Source organism: Salmo salar, chromosome ssa09, assembly GCF_905237065.1.
Source record: "Salmo salar chromosome ssa09, Ssal_v3.1, whole genome shotgun sequence".
NCBI classification, from domain to species: Eukaryota; Metazoa; Chordata; class Actinopteri; order Salmoniformes; family Salmonidae; genus Salmo; species Salmo salar.
This window is the reverse complement of record NC_059450.1, coordinates 24,084,754-24,106,519: the sequence shown is the minus strand read 5'-3', so window position 1 is coordinate 24,106,519 and position 21,766 is coordinate 24,084,754. Positions and strand designations below refer to the sequence as shown.

General features: G+C 41.7%; 1 protein-coding gene and 1 long non-coding RNA gene across 4 annotated transcripts in view; both read right to left on the bottom strand.

Moving 5' to 3' along the window:
- LOC106610969 (hypoxia-inducible factor 1-alpha) overlaps positions 1-21,221 on the bottom strand; it is a 54,044-nt gene extending 32,823 nt beyond the window's left edge. Inside the window, exons 1-2 of one of the 3 annotated variants that reach the window (XM_014210723.2) lie at positions 20,810-21,221; positions 647-840 (exon numbers count right to left, since the gene is read on the bottom strand). In XM_014210723.2, the coding sequence (XP_014066198.2) occupies positions 647-840; positions 20,810-20,982 (367 nt within the window). In that variant the 5' untranslated portion in view covers positions 20,983-21,221. Of the gene's footprint in view, positions 1-646; positions 841-6,714; positions 6,874-20,809 lie in introns of those variants that run through there. The other 2 variants (XM_045723510.1, XM_045723511.1) reach the window with 2 other exon arrangements.
- On the bottom strand, positions 4,550-6,708 carry LOC123744605 (uncharacterized). Its single transcript, XR_006770973.1, has 2 exons — positions 5,959-6,708; positions 4,550-5,829 (listed from the first exon to the last, which is right to left on the bottom strand). It is a non-coding gene; the product is annotated as an uncharacterized lncRNA (long non-coding RNA).
- Positions 21,222-21,766: the final 545 nt, after the last annotated feature.

Sequence of the window (21,766 nt, the reverse complement as noted above, 5' to 3'; positions counted from 1 at the left end):
GGAGTAAATTATAAAAATTGACATTACACACTGCGTATCAAATTTTACAAACCAAACATTAAATATCATTATCGAAGGTAAAGTAAAAACCCAAACCGGTCCATTCATCAATACCGGTATATAGTCAAATACGCTATACCACCCAGGATAGGGCTAAATTGAAATATTTCTTAAAGAAGAAATAACCAAGGTAGCAATTGAAAGGGAACAGTTAACTGGAAAAGTATTAGACCAAAAAGGAGAGTACACAACAGTTCACCTAACAAGACTGAATCCAAACATCACACTGTTGAAAGGTATTGAAACCCCTATCTTTTAAACAAAATCTTTCTATGAGCAATTGTGTTAGTATAAAATATAAATTTCCCAATTTTTTGGCGCATACAATAAAGCTCAGTATTTCAATTATTTATTTCATATGGGCATTTTTGCTCCTCTTTATCAAGGGTGTCAAAAATGTCAGACCCCACTGTATATCCTCCTGTCCGCAAGTTTGTAGATCTCCCAGAGCAGTCCAGGCCGCCCACGCTGCTCACCTCACCGCTTTTTCTCACCTGCCACTTCTCTCCTCACCCCCACCCCTTAACCCCCAAGGTACTTTGGACACTACCATATTCCTCTTCCTCACTCCCCCCAGGGTACTGACCTGTGCTCAGCAGTTTCCTCATGTGCAGGTAGCTGATGGCCAGTCTCATGATAGAAGCCTTGTCCAGGTTGGAGGTGACACTGTGGGGCAGGGGCAGCTCCTGGGCCAGCTCATAGAACACCTCCGACTCCTTCCCCCTCCGGTATCGCGCTGCATCCCGGGACTTCTCCTTCCTCCGCTCCGAGCTCACCCTGCTGTGGTAGACAGGCCGGTCAACAAGATGCAAGTCAGAGTCCGGGCCTAACACACACACCACCAGGGATTGCATCCTTGTTGTCTGCCTGCCTGCTCTGCACACTGTTCACTAAGCCACTGGCCAGACAATGGGAAAGGCTGCAGCGGCTAGGGTCTGCAACAAGCTCCATTTCCAACCGTCTCACCCTAGCAGGCTCATTTACAGACGCTGGCCCAGCCTGCCGTCTTATTGGCTGCAAACCAAAGGAAGCACAGTGAGCCCCCCCATGGCATCATTGGCTGGGAGTGGGGACTTGGTTGTGTGTGATACACAGTAGATTCTCCACTCTGCCTGCTTGGTGCACTGCCAAGCCTCTCCACCAATCATCCTGACATTTACTGCCAATGCTACAATCCTACACTATTGAGGGACAGCGAGGAGGGACAGACGGTCCTCGTTTAGGGGACACACAAAAAAACACAGGCTACTGGACAAATGACAGCCTCCTAAAAAAAAATTGTCCACTTCATGCAACAACAACCATAAGAGGAACAAAAAGGAGGCCGTTTTGAACCACGTGAAAAAACAATGTGGGCTAGGTCTCTGCTAAGATCAGTCCCTCAAAAGGTCCAAAAAAAAACAAAGAAATGCTGTACAAATATAGGTCATGATGCAATTCTCCATTGAGTGAGAGAATGTAAAAATATGTAGGCTGATATAAGATCTTAACTACACAATAAAAAAATATCCTCTGGGAAAAAACGACAAGGAGACTTTTTAATTCCGTAGAAGGGTCTGCCGAAAACAAAGGCGACAATAAAACATATTTCATTCCCCTTCAGAGTTTCTTGTAAAGACATATATACACAGTACCAGTCAAAAGTTTGGACACACCTACTCATTCAAGGGTTTTTCTTTATTTTTACATTATAGAATAATAGTAAACACATCAAAACTATGAAATAACACATATGGAATCATGAAGTAACCAAAAAAAGTGATAAACAAATCAAAATATATTTTATATTTGAGATTCTTCAAAGTAGCCACCCTTTGCCTTGACAGCTTTGCACTCGTCATTCTTTCAACCAGCTTCACCTGGGATGCTTTCCAACAGTCTTGGAGTTCCCACACAAGCTGAGAACTTGTTGGCTGCTTTTCCTTCATTCTGCAGTCCAACTCATCCCAAACCATCTCAGTTGGGTTGAGGTCAGGGGATTGTGGAGGCCAGGTCATATGATGCAGCACTCCATCACTCTCCTTCTTGGTCAAATAGCCCTTACACAGCCTGGAGGTGTGTTGGGTCATTGTCCTGTTGAAAAAGAAATGATAGTCCCACTAAGTGCATACCAGATGGGATGGCATATCGCTACAGAATTCTGTGGTAGCCATGCTGGTGAAGTGTGCCTTGAATTCTAAAGAAATCACAGACAGTGTCACCAGCTAAGCACCCCCACACCTCCTCCTCTATGCTTCACGGTGGGAACCACACATGCGGAGATCATTTGTTAACCTACTCTGTGTCTCACAAAGACACTGCGGTTGGAAGCAAAAAGCTCACAATTTGGCTCATCAGACCCAAGGACAGATTTCCACCTGTCTAATGTCAATTGCTTGTGTTTCTTGGCCCTTGCAAGTTTCTTCTTCTTATTGGTGTCCTTTAGTAGTGTTTCTTTGCAGCAATTCAACCATGAAGGCCTGATTCACTCAGTCTCCTCTGAACAGTTGTATTTTTTTTTATTTAACTAGGCAAGTTAGTTAAGAACACATTTTTATTTACAATGACAGCCTACAGCTGCCAAACCCAGATGACGCTGGGCCAATTGTGCACCGCCCTATGGGACTCCCATCACGGCCGGTTGTGATACAGCCTGGATTCGAACCAGGGTGTCTGTAGTGATGCCTCTAGCACTGAGATGCAGTGCCTTAGACCGCTGTGCCACTTGAACTCATTTATTTGGGCTGCATTCTGATGCTGGTAACTCTAATGATCGTCTGCAGCAGAGGTAACTCTGGGTCTTCCTTTCCTCTGGCGTGGAGAGTCAGTTTCATCATAGTGCTTGATGGTTTTTGCGACTGCACTTGAAGAAACTTTCAAAGTTCTTGACATTTTCCGTATTGACTGACCTTCATGACCCTAAGTAATGATGGACTGTCGTTTCTCTTTGCTTATTTGAGCTGTTCTGGCCATAATATGGACTTGGTCTTTTACCAAATAGGGCTATCTTCTGTATACCACCCCTACCTTGTCACAACACAACTGACTGGCTCAAACATATTAAGGAAAGAAATTCCACAAATAAATAAGGCACACCTGTTAATTGAAATGCATTCCAGGTGACTACTTCATGAAGCTGGTTGAGAGAATGCCAAGAGTGTGCAAAGCTTTCATCAAGGCAAAGGCTGGCTACTTTGAAGAACCTAAAATATATGTGATTCGTTTAACACTTTTTTGGTTACTACATGATTCCATGTGCTGTTTTGATGTCTCCACTATTATTCTACAATGTAGAAAATAGTAAAAATAAAGAAAAACCTTGGAATGAGTAGGTGTCCAAACTTTTGACTGGTACCGTTTATATCTCCCACATGTGATGTGAACACATGCATGGCTATGTATTGAAGCATGTAGAGATTGTAGACAAGTCAAGGCAATGACACCAATGCATTCCAGAGGCTGCTGCTGAGTTGTGGTCTTAACCCTACAGACAACAGCGTAAATCAAAAAGTGTGCAACGCTCTCCATGAAAATGTCAGTAAAAAAAACAAATCCCCCCTGAAACATAATTGCAATTGATCTGATATGGAGTTAGAGTCAAATAATTATATTATTTGAGACTGTAAAAAAAAAATCTGTGAAATGCTTCAGCTAGCTAATTGAACGTAATTTTTTTAATATAATTTACTACTAGCCTATAGATTTGCACATTTCCTAACATTTTCTAGAGTACAGAAAGTCCCTCCTAACAGTTAATGACAGAAACTGACCCACTTCAATGTACATCATGTCCACACACAAATGAGTAGCCTAGATGGAGGTCTGTTTTGCGACCCAAATATTTTGCATGCTCAGTGAATGTGTCTGCAGGTTTTGCATCACGTGCATGCATGATGAGAATAACCAATGTAATACCTCAAACTGAAGTCAAACTGACAGACAGGCAGTCAGTAGGTAGCAGTCTGTGCCTCTTTACCAAGCTGACAGACTGACTTCGCAGGTCAGGAGTTCAGTCAGCGGGGCCAAATATTTACACTATCCTCGGTCAGATCTCCCAGACCACATGAGGTCTGCCTCTCTGGGGTCTGAGTTTGAAAGCTGATCCTCTGTGTAATGCAACCAGTTCTGCATAGTGCCATCACACTTCTCACCCTGCGCTACAGAGACCTTCCTGGTCACTTGCCATAGACCAGAGCAATATCTTTCAATAATCATTTCTTTCAACCAACCAACTACTGCTAAGTGAAGCAGATATATAAACATTTAAAAAAATTTGAGTATCTAGGTCTTCACCCGTGGAGAATCGGCCACATGAAGGTAAAATAAAATCTAAACGTATCTCTGTGCTATGTATTGGAATATATTGTAATGTGACAGACAAGTATGGCTTATGCACAGAGAATACAGGAAATGTCTGGAAACCCTTTAGCTGAAAAGTCCTGGTTTAGGCTGGACCACCAACTCTACAAAGTCAGTTAAGCGCAGTACAAACCAAGGCTGCTACAGTAGACAGGCTTCTCGTGCTGTTTTAATGGTGCGTCACCCCCTCCACACTACAGAGGGGAGGTGGTTGTCTTTTCTCTAAAAATGATACATCTCAGACATCACTCCAGGGTTTGGTTTGATGCTCTTGTGGAAATGAAGCTCATGAAATAGGTCCATCCTGTAGCTACAGGTTTAGTACAGAACAGGATTCAAGAGTTTTTCAGGCAACCAGCGGAATATCGACGAGTTCCCAACCGAGTACACCACTTGTCCCTTGTCTAGTCAAAGCTGCTAGCGTCTTCACACAAGAGGGCGACAGCCGCCGGTGACCATAGCAACAAACAAAGATTATCGACGTGCAAAAAAAATAATTAAGCGCTTTAACGCCACAAGCATGTATAAAAACGGATTTACATGCAACAGAAAAGGATTAGAAAACAATGATGGTTATTATTAAACGTGACTCTGTAAACTGATAGTATTCGTTTGTATTAGAGACTACATTTAAAATACCCAAATGCGGTACAACAGGATGATTTTGTAGGGACATCCGCAGGTGTAGCCTAGATAAACATTTGGCAGCACCCCCACACTAGTGATGGGCATTCCGACTCTTTTCAGTGAGCCGTCTTGTTCGGCTCAGCTCACCAAAAAGAGCCGTCTCTTTAAAAAAAATAAGTTTTGTATTTTTTCAAGTCAAACAGTTTGCGATAGTTTGACTATGATTGGTGTTAATTCTAATTCAATTATTAAATGAAATCACTCTACCTTGACCACAATGTATTTAAAAATGCATTGGTTTGTTATGAAAAAGAATGCTATAAACATTTGCATTTAAAGTATAACCATTCAAAACTAATATAATCTGAACAGCATAATAGAATATTGCACCATAAAGAAAAATAAATAACGTGCAAAACTGCAGCATCCCACTTAAAACATTAAACTTGTCCCTTTTTTCTCTCTCTTCTTTATTGCCATGTTATTACCAGCAGCACACAGCAATGCTGACCATATTTTGCTATTATGAGAGATTGTGAGATGTGGCCACTATGCTGAGTCTCCCTGTCATGACTTTAGGAAGCAGTGGGAAGACAGAGGCCTTGTCCTTCCACCAGCTCAGAGGATCTGCAGATCTTTGGAGGGGCTCCTCCAAATAAGAGGACTTTCTGTCCATTGATGAACATAGCATGTCCGTCAACTCGGTCACGTCCTGTGGTTACATTTGCTTCTCCTCTCTGGCGGCTGGCTGTGATTCGCTGGAGACCTTTACACAGGAGTATCATTTTTGAGACTGTCGCATAGCTGAAAAGAGAGAACAGTAACTTATTAGTTCAGGTTCATGTTTTGTCTAATGATACTACATTCTCATTTACTCCTCATAATCATATATAATACTGGATTAAATAATGATGTAGTAACTGCTTACTGTACCTCTTTCTCCACAGTGACCTGCTCAAAGGGTTCCAGGACTCTGCACACCTCCCATTCCTCTTGGGTCAGAGCATCAACAGGTGCATTGACAATGGCCAGGGTAGAGATCATGACATCCTTTGACTCAAGAAACCTCTTCAACATATAAAATGTTGAATTCCACCTTGTAGTGCAGTCTTGTTTAGGCCTCAGCTCAGGCATCCCCATCTGGCGTTGTGTAGACTTCCGTTTTTCAGCACCTACTGTGGTCCTGTGGAAGTATTCCACAGCTGCTTTCACTTCGTCCACAGTGGGCTTCATCACCTTCAGAACATCTCTTACATCAGGTTGATTGTGTGGTCAAGACATGGATGATGGGTCCATTTTAAAAACCAAAGCCATGAAAGTTTATGTTAGCTGCATTAGACAATAACATAACAGACCACTTTTCCATCTACTTGCCATTCTCTGGCCACTCAACAGTTCCTCTGCAAAGTTCTGAGGTGTGTCTGTCGTTGAACTCAAAGCAGTCCAGAAGACAGCTAGACACCTCTCTCTCCTCGGCTGCTAAGTGTGTGACTGAGTGAGTTGGCTCAGCCCTCCCTCACGCATCTTTGGTTCATTGGTTGACACTGCGTGTCTGATTGATAGGAACAGGTGAGGCTGTTTGTCTGCTCAGACAGTCAGAACGAATGTGTGCGCTTGGGCATTTAGGCTTAAATTGTATTTATTTTGTCATTATTTCAATAAATAGAATTAACTCCTGATAATTCATACCTGAATTTCTTTTATAAAATAGATGATTTTATAAATCTGACATGCAAGCCGGCTCCCAACGGTCACCCGGCTCGTCGCGAACGACCCATCACTATACAGCAGGTCTGGGACAGGAAGCACGTCCGGTGAACAGGTCAGGGTTCCATAGCCGCAGGCAGAACAGTTGAAACTGGAGCAGCAGCACGGCCAGGTGGACTGGGGACAGCAAGGAGTCATCAGGCCAGGAAGTCCTGAGGCATGGTCTCACACACACACACACACACAAATCTCGCTCATGGTGTAGTGCCAATGTCTTAGGTGCAAGAGAGCAATCAAAATGTAAATGACAATTTCAAACGCTTGTACCGACATTATAGAATATGCATAAAATGCCCGGGAGATCCATGAGGGGGTGCACAATTGGCCCAGCGTCATCCGGGTTAGAGGAGGGTTTGGCCGGCCGGGATGTCCTTGGCCCATCTCACTCTAGCTACTCCTTGTGGGGGGCCAGGCCACCGGCACGCTGACTTCGGTCGTTAGTGTTTCCTCCAACACATTGGTGCGGCTGGATTCTGGGGTTAAGCGAGCTTGGCAGGGCCGTGTTTCGTAGGACAAGAGTTGCAGCAATGGGACAAGACTAACTACCAATTGGATATCACGAAATTGGGGGAGAAAAAAGGGGTAAAGAAAAATAGCATTCTCCAAAATCCAACATCTGACTATGCCCACACATTAAGCGTATTAAAAGTATTTTAAATCTTCAAAACAAGAAGTTAGGCATACCTTATTCCAAAATTGTGTCTACATGCCAATCATTTCAATCAGTTTCATGGGAATATGCATTTACATCTTCTTGAATTAGTGTTTCCTGAGCACATTAATAGCAGATGGTGTTAAACTGTATATAGCCTTCCTGTATTTTGTTTCAATCAAAGCACATTCTGCCTAGTTGCACACGTAGAATTTTGGCCACACGATTATACTTTTTTTTTCACCATTCACCTGCCATAATTAAATTTCATAAGAAATTAGGTGGTGTTTTTGGTGTAACAGTAACACTATACCACACTATTATACACTGCTCAAAAAAATAAAGGGAACACTTAAACAACACAATGTAACTCCAAGTCAATCACACTTCTGTGAAATCAAACTGTCCACTTAGGAAGCAACACTGATTGACAATACATTTCACATGCTGTTGTGCAAATGGAATAGACAACAGGTGGAAATTATAGGCAATTAGCAATACACCCCCAATAAAGGAGTGATTCTGCAGGTGGGGACCACAGACCACTTCTCAATTCCTATGCTTCCTGGCTGATGTTTTGGTCACTTTTGAATGCTGGCGGTGCTTTCACTCTAGTGGTAGCATGAGACGGAGTCCACAACCCACACAAGTGGCTCAGGTAGTGCAGCTCATCCAGGATGGCACATCACTGCCAGCTGTGGCAAGAAGGTTTGCTGTGTCTGTCAGCGTAGTGTCCAGAGCATGGAGGTGCTACCAGGAGACAGGCCAGTACATCAGGAGACGTGGAGGAGGCCGTAGGAGGGCAACAACCCAGCAGCAGGACCGCTACCTCCGCCTTTGTGCAAGGAGGAGCAGGAGAAGCACTGCCAGAGCCCTGCAAAATGACCTCCAGCAGACCACAAATGTGCATGTGTCTGCTCAAACGGTCAGAAACAGACTCCATGAGGGTGGTATGAGGGCCCGACGTCCACAGGTGGGGGTTGTGCTTACAGCCCAACACCGTGCAGGACGTTTGGCATTTGCCAGAGAACACCAAGATTGGCAAATTCGCCACTGGCGCCCTGTGCTCTTCACAGATGATGAAAGCAGGTTCACACTGAGCACATGTGACAGACGTGACAGAGTCTGGAGACGCCGTGGAGAACGTTCTGCTGCCTGCAACATCCTCCAGCATGACCGGTTTGGCGGTGGGTCAGTCATGGTGTGGGTGGCATTTCTTTGGGGGGGCCGCACAGCCCTCCATGTGCTCGCCAGAGGTAGCCTGACTGCCATTAGGTACCGAGATGAGATCCTCAGACCCCTTGTGAGACCATATGCTGGTGCGGTTGGCCCTGGGTTCCTCTTAATGCAAGACAATGCTAGACCTCATGTGGCTGGAGTGTGTCAGCAGTTCCTGCAAGAGGAAGGCATTGATGCTATGGACTGGCCCGCCCGTTCCCCAGACCTGAATCCAATTGAGCACATCTGGGACATCATGTCTCGCTCCATCCACCAACACCACGTTGCTCCACAGACTGTCCAGGAGTTGGCGGATGCTTTAGTCCAGGTCTGGGAGGAGATCCCTCAGGAGACCATCCGCCACCTCATCAGGAGCATGCCCAGGCGTTGTAGGGAGGTCATACAGGCACGTGGAGGCCACACACACGACTGAGCCTCATTTTGACTTGTTTTAAGGACATTACATCAAAGTTGGATCAGCCTGTAATGTGGTTTTCCACTTTAATTTTAAGTGTGACTCCAAATCCAGACCTCCATGGGTTGATAAATTGGATTTCCATTGATTATTTTTGTGTGATTTTGTTGTCAGCACATTCAACTATGTAAAGAAAAAAGTATTTAATAAGATTATTTCTTTCATTCAGATCTAGGATGTGTTGTTTAAGTGTTCCCTTTACTTTTTTGAGCAGTATATTTAGCTATCCTTCTGATCTAGCAGAATATTTTTTTAAATTATTATTACTATTATATTTTGTTTTTTACATAGACGACCATGATAAGCAGTTGAGGTATGTGTGTAAAGCTATTTTGTAGGCAAACTGAATGCGCACAACAGTAAACCGATAATCTCATAGATAACCTCACCTGAATACCATATTCATAATGTATCAATATTTGATACATTATGAATATGGTATTCAGGTGAGGTTATCTATGAGATTATCGGTTTACTGTTGTGCGCATTCAGTTTGCCTACAAAATCTAGCTGCACTCCTAGTAGTTTGGTTTCTGCCACTTCCTCAATTTGTACTCCCCCCCGCCAATACATAATTGTATCCCATGCTGTGTTGACCTTTTCCTGGTGGAACAGACCAACATAACTTTGGTTTCTTGGCGTTTAAAACAAGTTTGTTGCGGCAAATCCACAACCTGATATTTTCCAAATCTACTTGTAGAGCTTGCTGTACGTGTTGAACCAATTGTCTTGCTGTATAAATTGTATCTGCAAATATAGTAGCTTGAGTTTCAGGTAAGGCATAAGGAAGGTCGTTGGTATATATTAAGTAAAGAAGTGGCCCAAGGCAGCTGCCCTGCGGTATTCTACAGTTTAAAGCATGAGAGGAAGAAAATGAACCATTGATATAGGTGGACTGTTTCCAGTCAGTTAGATATGACAGTACCCAATTCAATGCTACCTGTTTAAAAACCTCACTAGGGTACGTGGGACGCTAGCGTCCCACCTGGCCAACATCCAGTGAAATTGCAGAGCGCCAAACTCAAACAGAAATACTCACTATAAAAATTCATAAAAAACATACAAGTGTTATACATAGGTTTAAATATTAACTTCTTGTTAATCCAACCACGGTGTCAGATTTCAAAAAGGCTTTACGGCAAAAGCATACCATGCGATTATCTGAGAACAGCGCCCAGCAGACAAATCATTACAAACAGTAACCAGCCAAGTAGAAGAGTTACACAAGTCAGAAATAGAGATAAAATTAATCACTTACCTTTGATGATCTTCATATGGTTGCACTCAGAAGACATTCATTTAATCAATAAAATGTTTTGTTCGATAAAGTCCAAATAGTATCCGTAAAGTTCGTAGAAACATGTCAAACGATGTTTATAACCATACCTAAGGTTGTTTTTAGCCTAAATAAATTGATAATATTTCAAACGGACAATAACGTCGTCAATATAAAAGGTAAACAAGAAAGGCGTGCCCTTGGTCGCGCGCATGAAAAAGCTCTGGGCCACTGCAGTGTCCACTCATTCAGACTGGTCTTACTCCCTCATTGTTCAGAATACAAGCATGAAACACATTTCTAAAGACTGTTGACATCTAGTGGAAGGCATAGGAAGTGCAATTTGAGTCCTAAGTCAATGGATACTGTAAAGGCATTCAATAGAATTTTTTTTTTAAATCCTATTTCCTGGATGGATTTTTATCAGGTTTTCACCTGCCAAATCAGTTCTGTTATACTCAGACATGTTAACAATTTGGAAACTTTAGTGTTTTCTATCCAAATCTACCAATTATATGCATGTCCTAGCTTCTGGGTCTGAGTAGCAGGCAGTTTACTTTGGGCACGCTTTTCATCCAAAATTCCAAATGCTGCCCCCTACCCTAGTGAAGTTAAAACCATAATGCATTAATTTTGTCAAAATGATTTCATGATCCACTAAATGAAATGCCACACTAAAATCTAAAAATAGTACAGCCACAAACCTGCCATTAGCCATAGCATTGAGCCATTTGGCCAGTCATGTCAACCAACACAGTGGAATTGTTTTTGCAATAAGCATGCTGATTGGCTGTAATCAGATCATTCTTTTCCAAGTATACCCATATTTGTCTACTCACAATACCCTACAATATCTTACTGAGTGAAGGGAGTAGACTAATTGGTCAACTATTAGCAGGAGTAATGGGCTCTTTGCCATCTTTCGGGATAGGACACAGTTTAGCATGCTTCCATACATTTGCAAACATCCCCTTTTCCAGTGAACAATTAAATATGCATTTCAGTGGAGCTGCAATCTGGGGCACAGCATAGCGAAGTAAAAAAATTGTCCATAAGATCACAACCTGTATATTTACCATCAGGTAATGACTTCAAAAGGTTTAAAACCTCTGACACCATTTGTAGACCCCCCCCCCAAAAAACAGCTTTTTTTAAAACTCAAAATATGATCATCAATCAATTGGACAATAGCTTGTTTTGGAGAATGGGTGTTTACGTTATCACTCAGTAAAATAAGTATTTTTTTATTTATTTATTTTTAACAAATGTACAAAATTATGGCAATACAAGCTTGTTTTGTTATTGTTCTCCCGTCAACCTCCACACTAGATAGGCATGATGAAATAGATGTTCCAAGTAAGCCCGTCGCTGTATTCCATACCTTTTAAGAATCATTTTTACAATCAATAAAAGCATTTGTAAAATGTTTCTTACGATTTAACTGCATAATTACATAGTGTCCTACAATTCTGTTCATCAATTTCTTGTTTAAATTTGGCTGCTAAGACTTTTGACATATTTCTTTGAGAAAAAGCCTCACCCAGTTCATCAATCCATGGAGATGGATACCCCAACTGTACTCTTTCTTACTGGGGTATGATGATGCATTAACTCAGTGAGCAAATCAATAAAAAAGATTCTGTCCATGAATTAAATCATCCTCTAGATAAACAAGCTCCCAGGGTACAGCGGCCAAATCATTTTGAAATAGTTCATGACCACAATCCTTAGAGGTTTCTTTGGAACCTTAGTGTTCATGATTATGGTCACACTATTATGGTCTGTCCAGCCCACTGGCATTGATCTGGCTTTTAAGCATTGCAATGGTATATTACAGAAAATCATATCAATGCATGTGTCTGAACGGTGACCTAACTTAGTTGATGATCTAGTAGTATAATTAACCATTTGTTTCAAACCACAGTTCTCATCAATTTAGTTCTATTTGAATTATGATCCTTCCAATTTATATTAAAATCACCCAAGATAAATACATCTCTGTTACTGTGGCCTGGTCAAACCCAGTGCATAAGTCATCCAGATAGGACACCTTAGAGCTAGGAGGTCCACACACACACACACACACACACACACACCCCAATATGGGTGTCTGGTGAGGTAGATGTACTTGAGCCCATAGTGCCTCTATTTGACGTACATTAAGGTCAACCCTCTTAAAAGGTATATGATTCTGAATGTACAGTGCTACACCCCCAACATTCCTATTCCTGTCCCTTTTAAGACGACTATATCCATGAATGTTCATTTGCCCATCATTTACAGGTGCATCTAAATGTGTTTCGGTCAAATCAAAATTATTAATATTACTTATGTTGACCAAGTTAAAAACCTCATGTATTTTGTTAGGAAGGCTACATACAGTTGAAGTCAGAAATTCACATACACTTAGGTTGGAGTCATTAAAACTTTTTTTTCAACCGCTCCACTATTTTCTTGTTAAACTATAGTTTTGGCAAGTCGGTTAGGACATCTACTTTGTGCATGACACAAGTCATTTTTCCAACAATTGTTAACAGACAGATTATTTCACTTATAATTCACTGTATCACAATTCCAGTGGGTCAGAAGTTTACATACACTAAGTTGACTGTGCCTTTAAACAGCTTGGAAAAATCCAGAAAATGATGTCATCGCTTTAGAAGCTTCTGATTGACTCAAATGATGTCAATTAGCCTATTGGAGGTGTACCTGTGGATGTATTTCCACACCTACCTTCAAACTCAGTGCCTCTTTGCTTGATATCATGGGGGGGGGGAAATCAAAAGAAATCATCCAAGACCTCAGAAAGAAAAAAAATTGTAGACCTCCACAAGTCTGGTTCATCCTTGCGGAGCAATTTCCAAACACCTGAAGGTACCACATTCATCTGTACAAACAATAGTATGCAAATATATACACCATGGGACCACGCAGCCGTCATAGCGCTGTGGAAGGAGACACATTTTGTCTCCTAGAGATGAACGTACTTTGGTGCGAAAAGTGCAAATCAATCCCAGAACAACAGCAAAAGGACCTTGTGAAGATGCTGGAGGAAACAGGTACAAAATTATCTATATCCACAGTAAAACAAGTCCTATATCGACATAACCTGAAGCACGGGGTGGCAGCATCATGTGGGGGTGCTTTGCTGCAGGAGGGACTGGTGCACTTCACAAAATAGATGGCATCATGAGGGAGGAAAATGATGTGGATATATTGAAGCAACATCAAGACATCAGTCAGGAAGTTAAAGCTTGGTCGCAAATGGGTGTTCCAAATGGACAATGACCCCAAGCATTCTTCCAAAGTTGTGGCTAAATGGCTTAAGGACAACAAAGTCAAGGTATTGGAGTGGCCATCACAAAGCCCTGACCTCAATCCTATAGAATATTTGTGGGCAGAACTGAAAAAGCTTTTGCGAGCATGGAGGCCTACAAACTTGACTCAGTTATACCAGCTCTGTCAGGAGGAATGGGCCAAAATTCACCCAACTTATTGTGGGAAGCTTGTGGAAGGCTACCCGAAACATTTGACCCAAGTTATACAATTTAAAAGGCAATGCTACCAAATACTAATTGAGTTCATGTAAACTTCTGACCCACTGGGAATGTGATGAAAGAAATAAAAGCTGAAATAAATCAATCCTTCTCTCTACTATTATTCTGACATTTCACATTCTTAAAAATAAGTGGCGATCCTAACTGACCCAAGACAGGAAATTAATACTAGGATTAAAATGTCAGGAATTGTGAAAAACTGAGTTTAAATGTATTTGGCGAAGGTGTATGTAAACTTCCGATTTCAACTGTACATTAACCTGAGCTATATGCAACCCTTTCCATGTCACGTGGAGATCAAGAGAGCATGTATTCGTTATAGTTGAAGTCATGAGTACACTACAACAAACTCAGATTTGAACATTGAATTAAAAGAGCCAGGGAGTTACTCTAGAGTTCCGACTCAGTTGCCCATTGATGCAAAGTTTATCCATCACCATGGAGACTCGTTGATTGAGGCAACGCTTTTCCTTCATGATGGGAGACAGTTTTTTTTCTCCTTTCATTCATCTCCGTGGGGAATTGACCATTCATTGTAAAATCAGTGTGAGTTCTCTGCCCCTGTTCGTCACCATTTCCTTTTGCTTAAAATTGTCAAAACATGCCCGTGGCCTATTCCCTGAGGCCTTACCCATTCTATGGACCCTTGAGAAAGTGACATTACGCACAACATCTGTGGGCAGTTCCAGTTAGGTTGACAAAGTCTCGGACAGTGTCACAGCTTCTGCTGTTGTCATTCTCCGGTAGCCCTGAAAAGATCGTACCGCATTGATCAACACCGTACATCAAGCAAGGTTTCTTTAAGCTGTTCTCCCTTTGCACCACCTCCACCGTGCCATGAACGGAGTCTGCAGTACCTTCCAGCTCCGTGTTCTCTTTCCTTAGATCAATCTGACAATGGCTGAATTCTGGATTGGCACACAATGCATTAATGTCCTCGTAATAAACTCAGCAAAAAAAAGAAAACGTTATTTTCAGGACCCTGTCTTTCAAAGATAATTCATAAAAATCCAAATAACTTCACAGATCATTGTAAAGGGTTTTAAACACTGTTTCCCATGCTTGTTCAATGAACGATAAACAATTAATGAACATGCACCTGTGGAACAGTCGTTAACTTGTTATGGATAGGGGGCTGTATTTTCACGGCCGGATAAAAAAACGTACCCGATTTAATCTGGTTATTACTCCTGCCCAGAAACTAGAATATGCATATAATTAGTAGCTTTGGATAGAAAACACTCCAAAGTTTCTAAAACTGTTTGAATGGTGTCTGAGTATAACAGAAATCAAATGGCAGGCCAAAACCTGAGAAGATTCTGTACAGGAAGTACCCTGTCTGACCATTTCTTGGCCTTCTTTGTCATCTCTATCCAAAACAGAGGATCTCTGCTGTAACGTGACACTTTCTAAGGCTCCCATAGGCTCCAGAACATTGAATGATGACTCTGCAATCTCTGCCTGAAAAACAGTAGCGCATTTGGATAGTGGTCAATCTGAGAACAATGAGACGGGCGTGCGCGTGAAGAGTCCATTTTACTTTTTCAGTCTTTGAACGAAAACAATGACTCCCGGTCGGAATATTATCGCTATTTTACGAGAAAAATCGCATAAAAATTGATTTTAAACAGCGTTTGACATGCTTCGAAGTACAATAATGGAATATTTAGATTTTTTTTGTCACGATACGCGTCCGCGCGTCACCCTTCGGATAGTGTCTTGAACGCACGAACAAAACGCCGCTATTTGGATATAACTATGGATTATTTGGAACCAAACCAACATTTGTTGTTGAAGTAGAAGTCCTGGGAGTGCATTCTGACGAAGAACAGCAAAGGTAATCCAATTTTTCTTATAGTAAATCTGAGTTTGGTGAGTACCAAACTTGGTGGGTGTCAAAATAGCTAGCCTGTGATGGCCGGGCTATCTACTCAGAATATTGCAAAATGTGCTTTCACCGAAAAGCTATTTTAAAATCTGACACCGCGATTGCATAAAGGAGTTCTGTATCTATAACTCTTAAAATAATTATGTTTTTTGTGAACGTTTATCGTGAGTAATTTAGTAAATTCACCGGAAGTGTTCGGTGGGAATGCTAGTTCTGAACGTCACATGCTAATGTAAAAAGCTGGTTTTTGATATAAATATGAAATTGATTAAACAAAACATATTGTATAACATAATGTCCTAGGAGTGTCATCTGATGAAGATCAAAGGTTAGTGCTGCATTTAGCTGTGTTTTGAGTATCTGTGATGCATGCTAGTTGCTTGGAAATGGCTGTGTGGTTTTTTGTGTCTATGTACTCTCCTAACATAATCTAATGTTTTGTTTTCGCTGTAAAGCCTTTTGGAAATCGGACAACGTGGTTCGATTCAGGAGAAGTATCTATAAAATGGTGTAAAATAGTCCTGTTTGAGAACTTTGAATTATGACATTGTGGTTTTAAATTTGGCGCTCTGATTTGTCACTGGCTGTTGAATAGTGTGGGACGATTTCGTCCCACCTCCCCTAGAGCGGTTAAGACGCAAACAGCTTACAGACGGTAGGCAATTAAGGTCACAGTTATGAAAACTTAGGACACTAAAGAGGCTATTCTACTGACTCTGAAAACACCAAAAGAAAGATGCCCAGGGTCCCTGCTCATCTGTGTGAACGTGCCTTAGGCATGCTGCAAGGAGGCATGAGGACTGCAGATGTGGCCAGGGCAATAAACTGCAACGTCCGTACTGTGAGATGCCCAAGACAGCGCTACTGGGAGACTGGATGGACAGCTGATCTTCCTCGCAGCGGCAGACCACGTGTAACACCACCTGCACAGGATCGGTACATCCGAACACCACACCTGCGGGACAGGTACAGGATGGAAACAACAACTGCTCGAGTTACACCAGGAACGCACAATCCCTCCATCAGTGCTCAGACTGTCCGCAATAGGCTGAGAGAGGCTGGACTGAGGGCTTGTAGGCCTGTTGTAAGGCAGGTCCTCACCAGACATCACTGGCGCCTATGGGCACAAACCCACCGTGGCTGGACCAGACAGGACTGGCAAAAAGTGCTCTTCACTGACGAGCCGCGATTTTGTCTCACCAGGGGTGACGGTCAGATTCGCGTTTATCGTAGAAGGAATGAGCGTTACACATCCTCCTCCCTCATGTGGTACCCTTCCTGCAGGCTCATCCTGACATGACCCTCCAGCCATACTGCTCGTTCTGTACGTGATTTACTGCAAGACAGGAAAATCAGTGTTCTGCCACGGCCAGCGAAGAGCCCGGATCTCAATCCCATTGACCACGTCTGGGACCTGTTGGTGAGGGCTAGGGGCATTCCCCCCAGAAATGTCCAGGAATTTCCAGGTGCCTTGGTGGAAGAGTGGGGTAACATCTCACAGAAAGAACTGGCTAATCTGGTGCAGTCCATGAGGAGATGTACTGCAGTACTTAACCTCTATGGCAAGGCGGGACGAATTCGTCCCACCTACGTAACAGCCACCTGAATTCAGTTGCGCGATTTTTGAATCGTTTGAAATACTATTAGTTCAATTTCTCAAACATATGACTATTTTACAGCTATTTAAAGACAAGACTCTCCTTAATCTAACCACACTGTCCGATTTCAAAAAGGCTTTACAACGAAAGCAAAACATTAGATTATGTCAGGAGAGTGCCCAGCCAGAAATAATCAGACACCCATTTTTCAAGCTAGCATATAATGTCACAAAAACCCAAACCACAGCTAAATGCAGCACTAACCTTTTATGATCTTCATCAGATGACACACCTAGGACATTAAGTTATACAATACATGCATGTCTGTTCAATCAAGTTCATATTTATATAAAAAAAACAGCTTTTTACATTAGCATGTGACGTTCAGAAAAAGCATACCCCCCGCAAACTTCCGGGGAATTTACTAACAGTTTGCTAAATTACTCACGATAAACGTTCACAAAAAGCATAACAATTATTTTAAGAATTATAGATACATTACTCCTCTATGCACTCGATATGTCCGATTTTAAAATAGCTTTTCGGATGAAGCACATTTTGCAATATTCTAAGTACATAGCCCAGCCATCACGGCTAGCTATTTAGACACCCGGCAAGATTAGCCTTCACCAAAATCTTATTTCCTATAAGAAAAATGTTCTTACCTTTCCTGTTCTTCGTCAGAATGCACTCCCAGGACTTCTACTTCAATAACAAATGTAGGTTTGGTCCCAAATAATCTATCGTTATATCCAAATATCCTCTGTTTTGTTCGTGCGTTCTAGACACTATACGAATGGTAAATAACGGTCGTGCGCATGGCGCATGGCGTGACAAAAAAATGTCTAAATATTCCATTACCGTACTTCGAAGCATGTCAACCGCTGTTTAAAACCAATTTTTATGCCATTTATCTCGTAGAAAAGCGATAATATTCCGACCGGGAATCTGCAATAAGCTAAATAGCCGAATGAAATTTCTCCACGGGGGGCGAATCGTGCACGCGCCTCATTCAATGGTCCTCTGATCGGCCACTTGGATAAGGCGATAATCTGTTTCAGCCAGAGGCTGCCTCGTCATCGTTCAGGTTTTTCCCGGGTTCTGAGAGCCTATTGGAGCCCTGGGAATTGTCACGTTACAGCTAAGATCCTTACTCTTCAATAAACAGATGCAAGACGCACGACTCCTTGTCAGACAGGCCACTTCCTGCATGAAACCTTGTCAGGTTTTTGCCTGCCATAGGAGTTCTGTTATACTCACAGACACCATTCAAACAGTTTTAGAAACTGTAGGGTGTTTTCTATCCAAACCTGAACAATAATATGCATATTCTAGCTTCTGAGTTGGTGTAGGAGGCAGTTAAAAATGGGCACATATTTTTTCCAAAATTCTCAATACTGCCCCCTAGCCCAAACAGGTTAATGCAGCTGGTGGCCACACCAGATACTGACTGTTACTTTTGACCCTCTCTTTGTTCAGGGACACATTATTCCATTTATGTTAGTGACGTCTGTAGAACTTCTTCAGTTTATGTCTCAGTTGTTGAATCTTATGTTCATACAAATATTTACATATGTTAAGTTTGCTGAAAATAAACGCGGTTTACAGTGAGAGGACGTTTCTTTTTTTTTGCTGAGTTTATATCCAAGATATCAAGTTAGCAAGCCTTTGATGGATTTTAACAAGTGAACATCTATATCAGTGAACCTCCCCACGCACTCCCTCTTGTTTGGGGATGGTTTGGTGCCATTGTTGATACTTCTTGGCCAACTTGGCTTCGGTTTGTTGTCCTTAACAGTGCTTGAATCCTCCGAAATCAGCAATGTTTCTTTGAGCTCGTAAGTATCTCTCGTCAATTAATAGTTCAAGCTCTTCAATGGATTCTGAATCATCCAGCGTGTTTGCAGGCAGAGTAAAACAAAAATAACGGATGTATCTTTCCGGACCTGTACTGGCTGTGGGTAGATACACGCAATACATTTTTTTTTTTAAATATGTGTGTAGTAATGGGTATTTTGTCCCTCACTGTATGTAATGGGACAAGCTTATAGGTCCTTATGGAAAACTTGTTCCTCATGAGGAGATGCATGTACAAAATGTCACAAGATGGATGAGGAAAACCATTAAATGAATCCATTTTAGAATAAGGCTGTAACGTAACAAAATGTGTAAAAAGTCAAGGGGTCTGAATACTTTCCTAATGCACATATACTTAAAAAAAATATTTGTAAATATATATATATACACACACACACACACACACACAACGTGACTGTAAGAAACAAGTTGGAATGTTTGACTGACATGTCTAACACCCTGTCTGCGCCTTGAAGCTATCCCTATGCCAGAAAATATATTTCAGACCACAGCTGTGCAAAACGCCCATGGATCATTAAAGACCCATACCTGCACACAAAAATGCTATCTTAAATAGAGGTTTTCAGTGGACAGGCTTTTTACTTAAATTTGGCCTAAGCACAAAGAAAGTGTCAATTAAAGGCCTTTCCTGGCAACTAGTGAATTGCCACACACACACTTTATGCCAGGAACTCCCACTGACGTCAGGCTCTCAGTGATTAAGACGTGATACAGAAATAACAAGGTCACAGCAATCCGTGGAATGGCAAACACTATAACATTAAAATAACCTTGATACTTTTAGCTATGGTTTTGATGTCTGTTTTGATAAGAACCTGCGGACAAAGCAGTGTGAAATTGTTGTGAAAGTAGGCAGAGAGCAAAGCACTACGTTAGATTCATTTCAACAGTTTTAATACCACTACATTGGCCTATGGCAACTAAACCATCTAAATTATAGAGGCGCCAAACACTATTATACGAGCAACCACTAACAGCATCTTCCAATACATTTCAACACCTTTACAATGAAGGCCAGAAAAATGGGAGACAACAGAATGGAGTTGACATACCTGGCTTTCTTGCCTGTTCTTGACTCAACATTTGAAAACCTCAAAGACACGTTTCAACAATTCCTCAAAAAGTTAATAAACTGCATTCAGCACCTCAAAAACAAGCTCTCTATCACTCCTGTGCATGATGGGCAAGTCAAGTGACAGCAAGTGGACCCATATCTCACGACCTTTTAACACTGGCTGCCAGTGCTACTTATTTACGGGAGCCTTCTTAAAACAGTTAGCTAGCTAGGCAGTTAGTTTAGTAGTTAACTGCCTAGCTAGCTAACGTTAGTTCTAGAAATGTAAATATCGAGTCGTCTCTAACATTTACTGTAGCTGGCTAGGCTAGCTAACTAGTTCCGCAAACACGTCAAAATTTAAACCAAGCAAAACGAAACAACACATTACATCTAGCTAGATTGCTAGAAGCTAACGTACCTTTTCTTTTCTGGGACAACTCTTGTGTTCATTTTAAGGACGACGGACTTATTTTGAGCCTCAGCCAAGAAGATAAACTGTGTTTCGAACCCGTACAAAAACAAGCGAAAATTCACGTAGCTATTCAAATTAAATCCGTAATTTGTGTTTCCATAAATTGTTGATAAATGCATTCAGGAGAGGTCACGCCTCCATCGCTGAAAGTCAAAACATGAGTGCAGAAGAATGTGTTTTAATTCCTTCGAAATGGCATGAGGTTGTATCTAGTTAGCTGAGCAGCTAGGTGAAATACCGTACAGTAAGATAGGTAGAAACTGCTTCTCCAATAGAAATCGCCGATCACCCTTGTTGGCAAGCTAAATTCATGCGTAGAAACATGTCATTACGGGTCTAATGGTCGTCTCGCGCCCGAATGCGCATGTGCAGGTCGTCAATTCCTTTTGACGAAAATTAAAACGTGTCTGTGTGTCACTTTCACGAGGTTGGAGTAATAAGACATTGGCTCGAATCTAGGTTGTGCCTTTAGATTTCGAGAAAATGAACAACTAACGAATAATTTTTCACTTTCATTGACTTCTCAAACCCCGGCCTGGTTCCAGGCGTTCCCGGAAGTCTCACGATGTCGCTCCTCTGGGTTTAGAAACTCTGTGGCTAGGTGATCAGCTGCTTATCAATTCAATTTCAATTACATTTAAGGGATTTATTGACATGGGAAACATATGTTAACATTTCCAAAGCAAGTGAAGTAGATAATAATAAACAAAAGTTTGAAACATTTTTTTGAAACGACTGACTTTTTGTACATGGTCCCCTAAAATGGGGGAAAGAAAAGTATTGGAACAAATTCACCAATGTATTTGGTCCGATATTCCTAACACAAATTGGGCACAAAATAATCTGAAACACAAACAAAACAGCAAATGAATCCAATGCTTGATGTAATCATTGTGTGCTAAG